The following is a 17,616-nucleotide window of genomic DNA, read 5'->3' as shown; positions in this document are numbered from 1 at the left end:
AGAGTTCGGGTATGAATGAAAACATCTCTCAAACTAATTGCATCATCAAAATGAGGGGAGGACTGCCTTTTGCCCCTTCCTACCCTGTTGCCATTTGTAATTTAGGGTGGGGTGGCTTGTGGTAGGAATGCGATGGTCGTGAAATTGAGGTTGGGATAAGCCAAAAGAGAATGGGGTGAGCTAGTTGTTCATTAGGACTAACATGCACTAATTTTATACGATGAAAAATATTAGGGACTACTCGTGCCAAATAATTAGATCAAGGACCAAGTTGCTATAAAGGTGTATTAATTGAGAAAACTTAGGGGATTGATTGATACAAGATTGAAATCATATCTAATGAGATTCTAACACGTTTTAGCATCTACCTTGCAAGCATCACTCTCCTTGTTTTTCACGGCTCCTAGCTCCAATTTCATATTATAGATAGTGCAGTCAACTGGAAGAGAAAGTCAGGGAAAGAGAGATTGGAAATGTTGATGAATCCATGTGCTGCTACAACACTTTGACTTTGATCGTCAATCTGCCTTCCAGCAAAACACACAGCAAGATCTGTAAAACCTCGCTTTTTTATTTTTCCATGTTATTGACTTACTTCTCTTGTTTTCTGAATCCCCTTTTCGTTCATTTGCAAGACCCTTTTTCTCAATTTTGTGCCTTTTAAGTTTTGTGTGTTGTTTTAGTTTCATTTTTGGGTATTGTTGGTTGTAAGATAATATTTGTTCGAATTCAATTGATCTCCGGATATGTCTCGAAGTGGGATTTTTAGGCCTGAAAATCTGCGCCAAAATGCACTAGCAATGGTACGCAACATCTGCTTCTCATTATGTGTAACTGGGGCCTTGATTTTCATTATAATGACTGCAACTTATGAACCTGATGACCCAATGTTCCATTCCGATTCCACATTCAAATCTGATAACTCTGTTGTCAAGACTAGTGAAGACTTGTTGGCGTCAAATGAGACTGCCTTTGAGGAGGCCGAGAATCGTGGTTGTAATGGGAAAGTTGACTCTATTGATTGTGGTGATCCAGATGTGTTCCATTTGTTAATGAGGGCTGCCATTGAGAAATTTAGGGACATAGATTTCTACCAGTTTGGTAGACCAGTTCGCGGTATCAATGATACTTCTTGCCACATGGCTTGGCGATTTAGGCCTAAAGAAGGGAACGCTGCTGCATTTGAAAAGGATTTCAGAAACTTTGTGCTTGTGAGTGAGAATTGTACACTTAGCGTGGTTGGGATTGGGGATTATCATTCAGGGGTGAATGCGATGAAGAGGAAAAGGGATGGGAAAGACGCGGAGAAGGGTGAATTTGGAAGGCTGCGGTCAGAGTCAGAGGCGATTGAGGAAACAGTGGATATTTCGCTTCCTGGGGTGGAATTGGATGGTTCGTTTAGTCGTGGAAAATATTTGGTTTATTCTGGTGGTGGTGATAGGTGCAAAACTATGCAGCACTTCTTGTACAGTTTCAATTGTATGTTGGGTGAAGCTCAGTACTTAAACCGGACTTTGGTTTTGGATTTCAGCATATGTTTGCCTTCAATCTACACATCTTCTGGTCAAGATGAGGATGGTAAAGATTTCAGGTTTTACTTTGACATCGAACATCTAAAGGATTCAGCTTCACTGCTGGATCAGGCTCAATTCTGGTCAGAATGGAACAAGAGGCGAGAGAAAGATGGATTAACTCTTCATCTTGTTGAAGATTCTAGAACTACACCTATGAAACTAGCTGGAGTGGAAGATGCCTTGATTATGAGGAAGTTTGGGACAGTAGAGCCAGATAATTACTGGTACAGAGTATGTGAAGGTGAGACGGACAAGGTTATTTCACGGCCATGGCATATGGTATGGAAGTCGAGAAGTTTGTTGGATGTGGCATCTGCGATTGCTATGAGAATGGATTGGGATTTTGACGCCATTCACATCGAGAGAGGAAAGAAGGCGATGAATAAGGAGCAGTGGCCTAATCTTGACAGAGATACTTCACCAGAAGCTCTTCTGGTGACTTTGCAAGGCAAAATTGAAGCCGGAAGGAACTTGTATATTTCAACAAATGAGCCCAATACATCCTTTTTCGACCCTTTAAAAGCCAAGTACTCAACTCATTTTCTTGATGAATTTAAAGATCTCTGGGATGAAGACAGCGACTGGTATGCCGAGATGAAAAAGCTCAATAATGATAAACCAGTTGAATTAGATGGTTACATGAGGATGTCTATTGAAGATGAAGTGTTGTCGAGGGCAAAAAATAAGATTGAAACTTTTAATGATCTCACCAAAGACTGTAAGGATGGTGTTAATAAATGCACATCTGCCAGCTAAATCCATACACTAAAAGGTCTCAGATTTCCCTCCGTTCTCGTGCCTTGGCTTCCAATTCCTTTCCGTCTTCGTCAATCATAAGTTAAAGTCAGTTGAAGCTTGTTTGAATCTTTGTTTTTGAAGGGAAAGAATCCAAAATTATTCATTTAGTTGGTATCCTGTAAACTGATATTTCAGTTGTTGTCTATTACTTTTACTGATTATTTTCTTGAATTCTAAACTGTGCAAAGGTTTCCTTCTGTGTTTGTTATCTAAATGCAATTATCTTGATAGAAGAGGATGATTCTCATAAAGCCTGAACTGAACTAAAACCTCAGGACCATAGATAATCAGAAGCTTTTCGCCTTATTTACAACAGATATATCGGTCACCAAAGACCCGTCACTACAAGAGGACGCAAACAGAGTAGCAAAAACAAAGGCATCAAACACATGAGCCGATGCAAAATCTTATTACATATTCTGTACAAACTACGCAGAACAACCGAGCTTCCATGAAAAGTTGATCTGTTAAGCGATTCACATTGGACAGGAATCTTCCTCGACTTCTTCTTCAGGAATCATGTTATTCCTACAAAGAGGACACGTGATGTTCCAATAGTTCAACCACTTCTCAAGACAAGACTTGTGGAAAACATGGCCGCAAGACAGCTGGTTAACCTCTGCATTTGGCTCGAATTCAGTCAAGCAGACTGAGCACTCTTGTTTGGGACAGTCACATGTGAACATCGAGTTGTACCTAATAGCTGGTGTTCGGCTACGGAACTCCTCAATGTACGATTCTGACGGGCTCTTATGAGAATGAACTGAGTCTAACTGCTCCATGGATAATTCTTCCCATGATGCAATATGGATGCCAATGAGAAGAAGCAGTGAGCGAACAATCTCCTTCATAATTGAAATGGATATGGCTGTGTTTGCCAGAATTACACAGAGTACACCCGCATCAGCCGCACTAGAATAAGTTGAAAGACCCATTTTCGACGTGGAACCTAATGGACGATTAGGAAATATGGACACTCAGCCCACACGAGCATAAAATGAGATAAAGCAAGACTAGTAGTCTCCAAACATATTCAACTTTGGCAGAGTAAAGTTTTGAGAGATAATAAGGAAAGAAAGTAAAACATTCTTCTCAAGACTTGTTTTTGTCTTTTGGGACAGTAAAAGAAAGCTAAACCTTCTACCTTTCCCCGCCTTTTTCCCCTTTTATATGCAGCAAATCAAATTGGTGAATATATCAATAAAAGAAGGTTTTGAGACTTGAATTTCTGGATGGAGATCTGGTACTTCCTTTTGGAAGAAAAATAAAAAATGCACTGGCAAACATGATTCTTCTGTTCTTGATATTGCTTCAGCAAGATACTATAAATACCGTATAATGAGAAAAGAGAAACTTGAAGAATTAAAATGTGATTGCATTCAAGTTATCACAAAGCTCTGCCAAAATGAATTAAACATGTATCGACTTTCAGAAACAGAAAAAAATTAACATAATCAAAAAACAATTCTCTATGGTTTTTAAAGTACATGCACAAATTACCTTGGTGATTTCTATTGCAACTATGCAACTATTTCAAGTCCAATGCTTTCTACAGGAGCTCCGTAAAACACGATCTGCAAACAAACATAACAATCAGGTTTAAAAAGGCTAACAATGATTCCTGTATTCAAAACATAAATCAAACAGAATAGCGATGCTGAGTCGAGATGGGTTGTATTTCAGTAGGTAAATTAATGCCCAAATGGCCTGATGATGGACAACAGAACTTCAGCAAAGAAACCATTAATTGTCCATAGCCAAATTTTTCATTTCTCTTTATTCTACAATTAATTCCTAACTCCTAAATAGCCCTGAAATTCAAGACATATGATGCACTCAAACTATGCCTTTTTTTATGATACGTCAAAAAAGAAGCCAAAAGCTTCAAGAATTCTAGAAAAAACTTCTTGGAATAGAAGTTTTGAATGATCTTCCACTCTAAAACAGAAAAAAACAGTCTAGAATTCATTCTGAAAACAGATGTAACATAATCAACCATCTAAAAATAATCAGTAAATATATGAATTATGGGCAAATATGAAAGATCCAAAATTATATAAAAAAACAAAAGAACTAGAAAATACGAGATCTATGAACTGAAACCCACCAAAAAATTCACAGAAAAAACTCATTTTTCGTTTCCTAAAAGAGAAAAATAAGAGAGACTTACAGATTGGATTCAGCTCAGATGTTAAAGCCCTAACAAATCAGGAAAATTTTGGGATAGAGTAAAAGAGAAATCGAAAGGTGAACTAGTGCCGACAACGGTGCAACTATCAAATTTATTTATACAATCAAAATCTGCAGACCCCACTACAAATTTAACTTTCCTCCCACCATATTTTTAGCTTGTAGTACACAGTACATTGTAAAAGTTTATCCTTTCTCATTCGTCTTTTTTTGCGTAGAATACTTCTAACATTTTCCGGACTTGATATAGCTTTGTCCACTGGGGCCGATCGAGTAGGGTCAGTCACCAAAACAGTTGTCTCCAGAACATAAATGCAGCAAACGAAAGCAAAGAACCAAAAGAGACTACTGGTCGAAAACTGGTCTTGAGATATGTTAAAACAGCACTTAAAATGGATAAATATAACGCGAAATAAACACATTTTGGCGAAATAAACACATTTTGGCGAAATAAACACATTTTGCCTCAGTTTGGTTTTGTTAAAATTGAAAATTTTAGTAGTTCTTTTTTATTGAAGTTGATGTTGTGAGTAGTCGGAAATTGATAAAAGTTGTGGATCAAATAAAATGTTATTGAAAATGAATTTGAAACAAATAAATTAATTTTAAAAAATGGAAACCAAACATGGATTTAATGTAAAAGCTATGTGATATACGGTTAAATTACTAATTTGTCAAATACCACTGGATTCATATTAGTAGGAATGGCAATCGGACTCATCGGCTCGGGCCGCCCGTGACTCGGCTTGGGGCTCGGGAGACTCGAGCCTAGGCTCGGGCCTAGTCCCATTTTGGGGACACGGGCTTTGCCCGAGCCGGCCCGTGAGCTCGCGAGCTTTTTTAAAAAAATAAAAAAAAATTAAAATTTGAGGCTACCTTTAAAAGGCAGCGATCAGCAGCTTAGGGGGAAAAAATTAAAAAAAAAAAGGGGTAGAAAACGAGCCTGTCAGGCTCGGCCCGTAAAAAGCCCCAGCTTTTAGGCTCGGTCCGACTTAAGCCCAAAAAAAAGCTCGACCATTTTAACCGAGCCGAGCCCGAGCTGAAATTTTAGGCTTGCGAGCCGGCTCTACCCGACTCGTTTACATCCCTACATATTAGTAACATGACTAACTCAATTTGACATTAGTACTCTATGTCTAAATATTCGTTTGCAGTCATCCTATTCAAGATATGAATATCCTTATAGATATCCTTCTTAGCATTTATAATTTAAAAGTTCTTAAATACTTCAAAGACTTGTAATTGCGAGTACACTGTTTGGAATATGAATATTTTCGAAGACACCCTTCTAACCTCTAAGAATCTATTATTTAAAAGTTCTTAAAACACTTCAAAAAAAAAATTATTGCGAGTGCACGGATATGTCAATATACTCTAACAACAAGAATACCCGTTTGTCCAATAATTTTTGCACGATTTTGAACGTGTTGAAAATAAGTAACACATGGATACATACATGGATTGGAAAATGACTTGATGAGCCGACAAACAAGGTGCCATTTTGCACGTGAAGTCAGACCATAACATCATGGGAGGCTTTGTTTTATTAGAAATATGCACATATTTATATATATATTTCAGTTCATCCATTGAACCAAGACTATTGCATTTGATGGATGGAAGCCATTAATTTTCTTAGATAGCAAGATAGGATATCACAATCCAACTTTCCGTGCATAGACCCATATGTGCCACGTGAATGTCATAAGGTAACATCATGTCATGCCCAAATTTCAGTCATTCTATTTACTTTATTTTCTTAGTAGTGTGCACATACAATGAATCGAGGTAAGCCATCCACATCCTCTTTTTGAACTACTCGATTATTGGGCAAGAGATTCTAAAGCAAAGTCGAATCAACTCAAGTTTGTTGAATGGGAAAACTATAATATTGACTTTTTCAAGAGCACTTTGAGAAGCTCACACATATATTAAATCGTCCAAATATTTTCTTCTTTTATGTAGTATAAGGGTGAGCTTCTAGAAAATATTAAAAAATAGGGGGGATACATTATTACAGTAGCAAGGTGCTTCTGCTTTGAATGTTGACAATTTGTTCTGTACATGGACTCGAAGACCTGTTAATATCAAATGATGATTCTTCAATCTTCACAGATAAAGCTGCTGTGCCCACCAATTAGAGATGCTAATCAAACATGAACAGAAACAAATAAATTTGATCTCTCTCTAAAGCTGAAGGCAAAATATAGGCCTTTTTCACTGAGGCAATAACAATCTAAACTTAGCTGTTAAAAGACATTTTGAATCTTGTCGACGAAGTATAGGAGTTGGCTCCTGAACAAAACCTTTACTGCCCTGCATACATTCGTACAATTCGTCATTCATTGCACGAAATAAAAAGTGCACATCATCCATTTTCAAGAGCAAAAGATTTATGCTCAGCAGCTTCGTGTTTTGCTTAATGGATCATAATCATAAGCATCCCCCACCTTCACAAACCGTCCCTTCACACGTCTTCTTACATCTGCTCTTGACTTGCGAGATTCGTATCTCACTCTCTTCTCGAATCTGTTAAAGCATTGAATGTAAACAACAATATATTTAGGGAAAGGAAAAGTGAAAAGCGGAACAAAACATCATTACCCAGCTAAAAGGAAAATGATGTAATTATTTAATAATTCCACTTGAAAGGGATAAGACATCCTAATGCATGCTCATCTCTGAAGGAACGAATGTGGCAAGTGATATTACACTTACCTTGACCATTGACTTTTGTGAGTGATTTTATGAACGAGATACTTAATATTATGTGTTTTTTTATTATTATTTTATGAGAAAATCCAAAATTGGATGAGAATGGATGAAAAAGAGCAATAATTGATCACAAGTAGTAATGTTGGACATATTTTGAAAGTTGGGGATCAATGAGTCACGTTTGAAAGTTGAAGGACCTCAATTGCAATATTTAAGGACTCAATCTGAATTAAAAGAGGAAAAGGAGACCAAATTGCAAAGGAAAGATTAAATTCCAATTATTTAAATAATCCTAATTGGACTGAAGTTATGGTTTCCTATCCTCTTGGGACTCTATTTAGACATAATTACGGTCTACAAATAGGAATATTCCACTCAATAAAAAGGGAAGGCTAGAGATATAATATTGAGGCAAGATTACACCAAATATATTAACTCCTCAATATTTGACTTGAAGGTTGAAGAACATAATTGGCTTGGAGGCATACATGCTTTGAAAAGGAGATTGATAATCAATTGTTGGAAATTAAGTGCCAAGGAACAACAATCGCTAGGATTCTTTTCTTTATTCCTTGTATGGGACCCAGTGATTTTTTCATTCTTATAGTTTAACTTCTCAATTATGATTGGCTAAATAATTGGTTGTTAGGATGAACAATGTAACTTAGGTTTAATATTTATTAAATTCCAAAAATTTCATGCAACTTGATTATGTGGTAGTTGCTTATTGTGTTTTAGTTAGATTTAATTACTTGATAACCAGTTGTTTGATTTAAGAACAATATTAAGATCAAGAGAAGAATTATTTGTCCAATTCGTGCAATAGGTGACACAAGTGTTATAAGGGATCAAGAGATGATTATGGGCTATGCAATCTTGGTAGAATTCCTACAATTGAATACTTTTACATATCTATTCGGGCATGCGAAAAGGGGTAGTTCTACTTGAAAGAGATTACTAACTTAAATTAGTTAATTCAATAGTTAATAAATATGAAAAAGGTGTTGAATGATATTGACTTGAATGAATATTAAATTGACCTAGAGGATTCGAGATTTCTAACCACATAATCACAAAAGTTCCCCACCAATTAGACAAATTAGATTAATTTAGATTAGCTTAATTAAAATTCCAATTCTTGATTTATTAAGTTTTCACCACATTAATTTAGATTGAAGCTACAGATTAGAATAAAAATTGATAATAGGTACTTAGTCTCTGTAGGAACGAAATCCAGACTCGTAGGTCCACTTTTACTTGTGACAATCCGTACACTTGAGGAATAAATCGAACAGCCAGTAAACTTTATATTGTTGAAATTCTTGTCTGCCTCCTCCCCTTTTTCCTAACCTATATATCCAACCATTGTTATGGAACTTGTCAAAGCTGGCCACACCAGCATGTGTCATATTTTACACTGCACGTGTTTGTTTAAGGGAAAGTTACAACTGGGATCGTTACCCTATGCTAAATAGAGTAACTAGGTTCCCAGTCTTCTATTTGTTGTATCTGGGTCCCCAGCCTTTCAATTTTGTAGCACTTGGGTCCCAATTAATGGATTTTGTCTTCTGACAGCTAAAATGTCCAAGTTTGATCGAAAAGAGCCTTCCCTAACCCCCACCCACTCAGGCGATCCACATGCCACAGCCACCATCCCTTCCTCCTTCCCCACCTTGACAGCAGGAGTAACACTTCACTTGGGGCTTGGCTCCAACATCTGGCTAACAAGGCTTATTGGCACTTCCATATTCTAGGCTACGATTCCCTCTTACAATCAATGTCTCCTCGTAAAATTGCTAGCAGAACACCCAGTCCACTTTTTGAGAAAGATAGTCGTTAAAAAAACATAATCCATTGTAATTGTTCTACAAATGGCTTTGAAGTGAAAAACTAGAATGTACCTGTCTCAAATGCTGGACCCTTCACATATGAGAGAATTCAAATTATTGCAACTGGATTGAATTGGATTAAATTTTCTAAATTTAGCAATCTAATTCTTGATGGTATGCAGCTGGGGTGGGATGTTGGGAGATTTAGCAGGCGGGTGTGGTTGCAGGCACTGGAGGGCTGATAGTGAAGGTGGATGGATTGGTGAGGTGAAATTGGCGGGTTGCAGATATTGCAGGGAGTGGTGGAGGAATAACAGAGGAGAAGGTGGTAATGGCAGTAACATTTCATAAGAATACAACACCTAGAAGGTCAAGGACCTAATTCCTCAATTTTGCATAGGTTGTGCACCCTAGCTGTAATTTTCCCTTTATTTCTGGTTTCCTTCTCCTCCCAGCTTATTTCTCTCTTCTTCCTATCACTTTGCATTTTTCCTCTTCTCCATTGTTCATTTTTCTTAAGAACCCAACATCCATCTCCCCAGTCATCTCCTTTTCTAGCTCTCTATAGGATTCCTACAGAATTTTCCCTTTTCCACTACGTCCGACTAGTTTATAAGAGCACTTCATTAGATCCTTCACTTTCTAATGAACTGACTGGAGATCTATAGATAAAAGATTAAGGAGAAATTCATTATTAAAAATTGTTGTTCTTGATTAATTCTATCAGTTTCCCATGTCCTTTTCTCGTTCAATGAAGTTTGGTGCATTTTTTTCTCCTCCCTCAGATTTTTTTTTTTTTTTTTGTTGTTGTTTCATATTTAATGGGAATGGTTTATTCTTTTTATCCCTCGCCAACGTTTTTTCTTAAAATGTCAATCAAATCTTCATCAACAGTAACCACCAAGATGATGGTTATCTTACTTGCGTGTCTTCTTCTTCTCTTTGTAACGCATTACAGCATCACTCCGGCTAGAAGAATGTACGGAAATTTCAGGACCCAGAGGACATCGTGGTGGTTCTACAAAATTCTGATCGTCTCCAGCAATACCCTCTCTGGTGGGGCGAGAGTGTTCTTGCCTCGCAAAACATAAGTTTGGTTCCGTCCAGCAGCTTATTACTGAATCAGCAGATGCTGCATTGCTGCATGCTGGTTGTGCCACATTCAACGTTCCAACTGATGAACCCTAGTAAGAAATGAACAAGACATTTCAATATGATCCCACAGACTTTATAAATTATAAAAAAGAAATATTTCGAAAACCATACAATAATAATAAACTAGCTGGTAGACCTACAAGCAATGTAGCACAGAAAGAGGAATAGGAAACACAGCACATGACACGTGCACTTTTTAATGTAAAGAAATGCATGACACAACACAGAGAAAACAACATATAAATTCATATCATTTGGTAGCAACATAACTGAATATTAAGCTCAAGAATAACATATAACAGTCAAAATGAAGAATTTGATATGATGTGTGATGCTGTGACTAAAAGAATTTCACTCATAGCAAGCAAAAAAAAAAAATTTGAGCTAAGGAAAAAGGCTCACTCAAGTTATCATATTAATTTCTTCAAATTGTTTCTTTCATAAATTTTAGATGGATTGATTGATTGATCGAAATTGAAAAATGTATTTTTGATTAAAAGTTTTGTTAGAGATTCCGAAGATCAAAGTGACCTAATTTATGTAGGAAATAAAAATTTGGAGAATTTTTTCTTACGTTTTGAACTCATTTCCTACAGTTTCCAAACCTCTAAAGCGAATACCTGGGTGCCACGAGCTTGAACTTTGAACTGTACCTATACATTAATGACAATACCTGTAGAAATTTTTATTTCATAAGATACACACACACACTCTTTGAATCTTGCAGCGAACTATTTTTGCCCATGCAGCACTGCAAGCTACTCCTAGCTTAAAGCCAGCCTTCCTTCTCAAGTGTAAACATGGCGCATTGCATATTTAATTCACAAAGCTTACTAATGTGAACACCTGAATGCTTTGAACTCCCTATTTACAATGTACATCATCATCAAAGTCCCAAACTCCTTTAGCACCAACTTAGCTAGCACGCCCGTCATGCTTGCACTCAACATAAGGACCATTTGAAACATAACTCGATGGGAAATGAGCACTCTAGTCCCGTCTCAAGCATTGAGGGTCATTCGCCAGAAGGCTAATTTGAAATCAGGATTCGCTGAAGTTCTCAAACTTTTCTTTCTTTATGAAATTAATGGGCAACCCTCATGCTAGTCACTTCCTAAGGGCATTTTGGCTCATTCAATACCCAATGTTTAACCCACAAAGCTTACTAGCATTAACAAGAAATGCTTTGCACTGCCTATTTACAATTCATATCATCATCAATGTCTCAAACTCCATAAGTACCAAGTTTGCTAGCATGCTCATCATGCTTGCACTCAACATAAGGACCATTTGAAACATAACTCAGTAGGAAATGAGCATTCTGGCTCCATCTCAAGTATTGAGAGTCATTCACATTGGCAATCCTCATGTTAGTCACTTCCTAAGGGCATTTTATCTCATTGAGTGCCACAATACCCTTCGTTAATGCCTCGCCCAAGCAGGTTTTCATTTAGTCCATGGCTTACTCAAAGTGTCATCGTAGCATATCCGTTCCAACATCGGCATCTTGCCTATCTTGACAACCTTTCAAGCCAACAAACCCCGTGTTTAGGCTAGAACCAACGTTCTAAAAAGCAGCGCCTAGACGAAACGGGCGCAAAATGCCCCGCCTTGCGCTTTTTCATGCTAGTGTTTTTTCATGCTTTTTTTTTTCAGCCGCCTAGTCATGCTTTTTTTATTAAATGATTTTTAGATTGATTTAAAATTTTAAAATAATATTTAAACAACAAAAATGCTTTTTTACGCCTAGGCGAAGGCGTCGCCTAGGCTCACCTAGTTCGAAGCTTGGCGCCCACACTTTGCTAAGCTTTACATTTTTTAGAACACTGACTAGTATACAAGGCTCTTGGAATGCTTGCCTCAATGGCTTAAATGGCATAGAAGCGTTTCCATGTCATTATCGTGAGAGCATAGACATGCTTAACAAATAATCTCAAGCGACTCATGGGTACCTAAAGATTGGTTCTAGACCCCATTAGCCCCTATTATGTGCCTAAAGTAGGCCTTTAGGTGCACCCATAGATTCGAATCCAGCCTGCCATCAATCATATTCTAATAATCGAAACTCCCCCTCATCTACTAAGACAGCTATTGGCACTAGGTTTTCTGAGTCCTATCACACCCAAAGAAAGCTCACTTAAGTGAATTAGTTTCGAGAGCATTCTGCCAATTTTTGGACTTTCACTTCAATTAGTCAGATAGTTAGAAACCCAAACAAACAAGAAAAGTGAAATGAAAAAAAGAAGAAGAGAGAGTTAAGTTCTAACCCAGCTTTGGCTTTTCCACCCTTCATTCGTCAATGTCACCACACTACAAGAGAGCATTGTCGGGAGAAAGTTGCCTACTTGTATGCGCTGCTGTTTTGGACGGGAATCCCCTAAGGATTGCACAATTCGTGCAAAAGGATAGCCTAAAGGGTGGTCCTCTACATTAGGATGCAAGCATGGGGAGGTCTCGCTGATTGCTCACCAAGAATGTCTTTCGTATAATAGACTTAATAACTTTTATATAGATGACTTGAGTAGACATCCTATGGGTTGAGGATTAGAGCATGTTTGGCAAAGCTTTTTCAGTTTATAAGTTGGTCAAAAATCATTTTTTGGTAACACATTATTTAGGACCACAACTTTTATCTACTTTAGAGCCACATATTCATCAGGACCCATTGCTATAAGCACTTAAATTTCCCTCGCAATACACTTGAAATACATCAATGTCATTACATGATTTTTCTCATTACATCTATGTTGCTTGGACTCAGGTGCGGTTGTTTGTCACGGGCATGAATGCAAGAGACATGTCACAAATCATTTCTTTCCTAAAATCCAAGATATGAGGATATGCCCAATAAGGATCCAAAATTTTGGACTAGGTACGTGGATACGTCATTAGAGCTTAAATTTATAAAATTTATGAATAAGATTTTTTAGATTTTTAGATACATTTTTTTTAGATGCATTTTTAGGGATATATAAATTATATGTTTGATTGTAAATTTAAACAAATTACATTGCAGATTGTAATACTTTATTTGACTTTTCAAGTCAAAAAATTGTGAGATAAAAATAGAAATCGTTTTAAATTTAATACCAATATATATATATATATATATATATATATATATATATATATATATATATATATATATATATATATATATATATATATATATATATATATATATATATATATATATATATATATATATATATATATATATATATATATATATATATATATATATATATATATATATATATATATATATATATATATATATATATATATATATATATATATATATATATATATATATATATATATATATATATATATATATATATATATATATATATATATATATATATATATATATATATATATATATATATATATATATGATACGATATGAATTTAACACCATTATCCTTGTGGCGACACGATATGAGTACTTCATCCAAAATGGAGAGTCCGAGCAACATAGCTTTACGTCCCCTTCATTACTTGACCAAACGGACTCAGATTGACTTCAAAATTCGTGGAAAGCTTCCCAACCCATTAGGCAAACTCTCCATAAAACGACTTCCAAACTCCGTTGCTAAGACTCTGTTCTCAATGCACCAACATGCTGCCTATGCAACTCTCTTTAACTCAATGTCAACCGAACTCCCCAGTGGTCTCACAGACAAAGTTGCGGTCCATGACAGTTAACTTGTTTCATTTTAAAGTGCTATAAATAACTTAAACTACCATATGAAGGCCAAACACAAAGTTTAAGCAGCTTTACTCTATGAACCATTCTATCACTGGAATATAAAACAGGCATTTTCAGAACCAGTGAGCCATGCCAATAGAATATTCATCAATTTTCCTCCACCCTGTTTTCCCTTCATTCATCTGTTACCCTTTATCTTCTGTCATCATCTTTTCAACTACTTAGACAAGAAAGACTTTATAACATGAAACTCAATGTATTGATAAATTGCAATAATTCTATATTACTTCCCATGGTCTACGTTACTCGGACTTTGGGTAGAGGTAAATGTCCAAATACAGGATTTGCCAGACCTCTAAAGTTTACGTGGATAACGCATTATATCAATAATTTGAACTATAATCCTTTATTTCTATGTTATAATGATTTCCAAAGTTAACCCAAGTATTCAAATGCAGGATTCCAATGTATCTGAAATAGTTAAAGAATAAATTAAAAGATTTTATATATTTCCTATGTCAGATAGCATTACGAAGCATGGGCTCGGTAACCAAGTCCAATTTTTGATGGTTCAGAAGGTACTCTATACGTTTAGACGAGTCGATGTAATGTAGCCACCAATAATATCTTGGAATTTACAAATGTTTCTGAAATACTCACCTTTCACCTCTCTTCCCATACTTTTCTCCTTTCCTTTCCTTCTCTATTTCCCTTTTCTTCACTGAGAGAAACGTAAACATCTTGTGCCTAAGTGAAAGAAGGTGAACAGCACCAACATGTAACTGTGAATAACCAGATTGTCTTTGTTTTTCTCAGCAGTTCATTCCTTCCCACAAGAGAAGAAAAGGATATTCAATGCTTCACCAACTATTCTATATTTCCCTAGCTGGTCCAAGGCTCAGACCATGACAAGCTTACCGCTTATCTTTTTCAAACGAGAGTAACATCACGCAGGCACGAGTTACCCCATTCATCACCCCCACTACCATTTAAATGGAACACGGACAACAATGATTAAACTGAGATTGTGTTCCGTGTTCCAAAAGCCAACCATATCCACCAAATAAAGCCACATCCCCACACTCTTAAGCACAACTAGTTATCTCACGTGAATTTCCTAGCCAATCTAAAGACAAATTTTTAGACAAATATTATTTATACAGTGATTAAAATAGTGCTCTGTAGAGCTTGCTGACTTCCAGAAAAGTAGGTTGAATAAGCAATCAAAGTCAATAGCACATCAATTAAGCTTCCGTAGCAGAGAATTGATGCTGGTGAAGAAATATAGACAAAGTTTGGCTTTGAGTAGGAACTGGTATTGAAGTATTGCAATCAGCACACAATGTGATGAAACAACTTCAGCAATATTTAAAGTTGATTCTTTCTTGAAAATAGAGAGAAGTACACACATACACAAACACACAGAGACACATAGAGAGATGCACACAGATACACAAACACATGCACACACAGGGAGAGACTGTGTGTAGTGGGTTCAAGTACTGAGTACCAGTCCAAGATTCATCTACACTTAGCAATTAGGACTAAGTTAGGCAATTAGGACTAAGTTAGAGCACCAAGAATTTTGAAGATTCTAGGAATCTTAAGGGGCGTAGCAATGGTTTAATCAGTGCGGTGGCTCTAATAAGATACAAAGTAAATGCTTTTATGTTCAAGAAGGTCAAAGGACTAAATAACAGTAAAGATCATTAGTAATCGTTAATTGCTAGAGTAGAAATGGGAGAGATGATGAAGTAAAAGCAATCTTTAAAATAGAGTATGTAAAATAGAGGTAAATGGGAGATAAAAATATTTACCCTATTGGAGCATAGAAGGCCATGCAAAAATGAGTCTAGGATAGCTTTAGCATCAAGTGATTAATTGGCATACTGCAAAGCTTTGTTTTCTTTAAGGACAAACTATCTATCAATGGAAGTGTGACTGCAACTGCTGCCACTCACATACTTCAGATTGTAATTACATTAGGTAAACATGTCATTCCCGACAACATGGATCTGAGGACCTTTGCTTTTATCCACAATTAATGAGAAAAGATATAAACTTAGATCTATTACAGGCATAATATCATCAAATTTATCGAATTAGAGTTTGGCTAATTGAAACTAAGGCCATTCACGTCACCATATAATGTGAGAGGATTTTATATACTAATTCTTTTGGAACCTTTCATATCTAAACAATGTCCTAGCAATAGTTCCATAAATATTTGAAAGTTTGAAACTCATGCCATGCATGTCAATATCTCTTTAATGTAGTATTGACCTCCTAGTAAAAAATAAAAACAAAATAGAACTATATCATGTACTGAATCTTTAAACTTCAACACAAGAACATTCTCTTTCTTTCTCAGCCACGCTCTAACATTTTTTAGTTTCTAAATGTATTTGACAAGAATGGTACAAGTACCTCAACACAATGACTCTTCATCTACTTTTTTTTTGTTCCAATCTTCATTTTGCTCATAACTCCCTATCATCATTATGTAAAATCGAGATACATGGATCACGGTAAAGACGGGGTTTTTCAGCAGCAATTCAAAATAATAATAACAACAAAAAGAAACTTTTCTTTACTATTAAATTGCAATGGTCACATGCAACAGAATAAATGAGATAGTGACTCATTTTGAGAATCACCTCAGCTGCATTAGCACCCTGACAGTTGGAGACAGACATGTCCTTTGTCCCAAATAATCCATCAATCTCATCGTTGTCAAAGAGCTGTTCGGTATTATCAAGAGCTGCACCAAAAAGTTCATCATAGTTCTTGATATCCAAGTCAACTTCATCCATTTTGAAATTATCATAGAAAGCATCAAGCTCGCAAAATGCAGGTCCTTTTGTTCCAGGGAAGACCTACAAATATGTAACAAAAGATATTTTTAATGTTTTTATGAAACAGAGTAAAAGGTAAATGACTGTTTGATGCGGACATCCATTTACTATTTATTTTCTTCCATTTACTATTTATTTTCTTTTTGGACTATTAGTTATATTCTATTTGGATTATTATTTATATTTCTGTTATTGGGATTGTTTAGTGGGTTTGGCCCAAGCCCTTCTCTTTAGGGTTTGTGTTCTACTATTTATTTCTGTTTTGTTTCTCATTTGAGACAGTTGATGATGAATTAAATTGAAATATTTTTGGTGGCTTGCAGTCGTTTTCTCCCTCCCCTCTCTTCCCCTGGTTTCTTCTCCTCTTCTCCCTTCCCTCTGTTTCTCCTTCCCGTTCCTTCTTTATTTCTTACCCATCCTACATCAAATTTGGTATCAGAGCCAAATCATGGGTAATTTCTTTTCTTTAATCCAAAATTTATTCATATTTCTTTCCCAAAATCTGTTGGAACAGCACGAACTTAAAGAATATTTGGTACAGGCAGCAGTTTTTTTCTTCTTCTTCAATTTTCGGTCTTAGGTGAAAAAAAAAAAAAAAATCACTGTTCACGGGTACTGTTCACACCCGGAATTTCAGTTTTTTGTTAATAGATTTTTCAGCAGTTTCACCAAAAAAAAAAAAAAAAAAAATCGTTATTGTTCACGGGTACTGTTCCCACCCGAATTTTTTTTTTTTTTTTTTTTTTTTTTTCTTTTTCTACAGTTCCCAAAAAAAAAAAAAAAAA

The 17,616-nt window shown here is 36.0% G+C and overlaps 3 protein-coding genes across 7 annotated transcripts in view; 1 reads left to right on the top strand and 2 right to left on the bottom strand.

The window, feature by feature from the left end:
- The first annotated feature begins 360 nt into the window (after nt 1-360).
- LOC111372360 lies at nt 361-2,569 on the top strand. The gene has a single exon (XM_022994663.1). The coding sequence runs from the start codon at nt 747-749 to the stop codon at nt 2,328-2,330; it is 1,584 nt and encodes a 527-aa protein (XP_022850431.1). The 5' UTR covers nt 361-746; the 3' UTR covers nt 2,331-2,569.
- A 44-nt stretch (nt 2,570-2,613) lies between these two features.
- Nucleotides 2,614-4,836, bottom strand: LOC111372361 (probable E3 ubiquitin-protein ligase XERICO). The gene is made up of 3 exons (XM_022994665.1): nt 4,543-4,836; nt 3,873-3,946; nt 2,614-3,321 (listed from the first exon to the last, which is right to left on the bottom strand). The coding sequence occupies exon 3, from the start codon at nt 3,305-3,307 to the stop codon at nt 2,849-2,851; it is 459 nt and encodes a 152-aa protein (XP_022850433.1). The 5' UTR covers nt 3,308-3,321; nt 3,873-3,946; nt 4,543-4,836; the 3' UTR covers nt 2,614-2,848.
- A 1,724-nt stretch (nt 4,837-6,560) lies between these two features.
- LOC111372358 (zinc finger protein CONSTANS-LIKE 10-like) overlaps nt 6,561-17,616 on the bottom strand; it is a 16,440-nt gene continuing 5,384 nt past the window's right edge. For 4 of the 5 annotated variants that reach the window (XM_022994658.1, XM_022994659.1, XM_022994660.1 and 1 more), the window contains 4 exons: nt 16,634-16,852; nt 10,028-10,290; nt 7,013-7,091; nt 6,561-6,878 (listed from right to left, as the gene is read on the bottom strand). In XM_022994658.1, coding sequence (XP_022850426.1) covers nt 6,780-6,878; nt 7,013-7,091; nt 10,028-10,290; nt 16,634-16,852 — 660 coding nt within the window. In that variant the 3' untranslated portion in view covers nt 6,561-6,779. Of the gene's footprint in view, nt 7,092-10,027; nt 10,291-16,633; nt 16,853-17,616 lie in introns of all 5 variants that reach the window. The other variant, XM_022994662.1, reaches the window with a different exon arrangement.

The sequence above is a fragment of the Olea europaea genome, chromosome 23 (assembly GCF_002742605.1).
Source record: "Olea europaea var. sylvestris chromosome 23, O_europaea_v1, whole genome shotgun sequence".
NCBI lineage: Eukaryota > Viridiplantae > Streptophyta > Magnoliopsida > Lamiales > Oleaceae > Olea > Olea europaea.
This window is presented reverse-complemented; position numbering and strand designations above follow the sequence as displayed.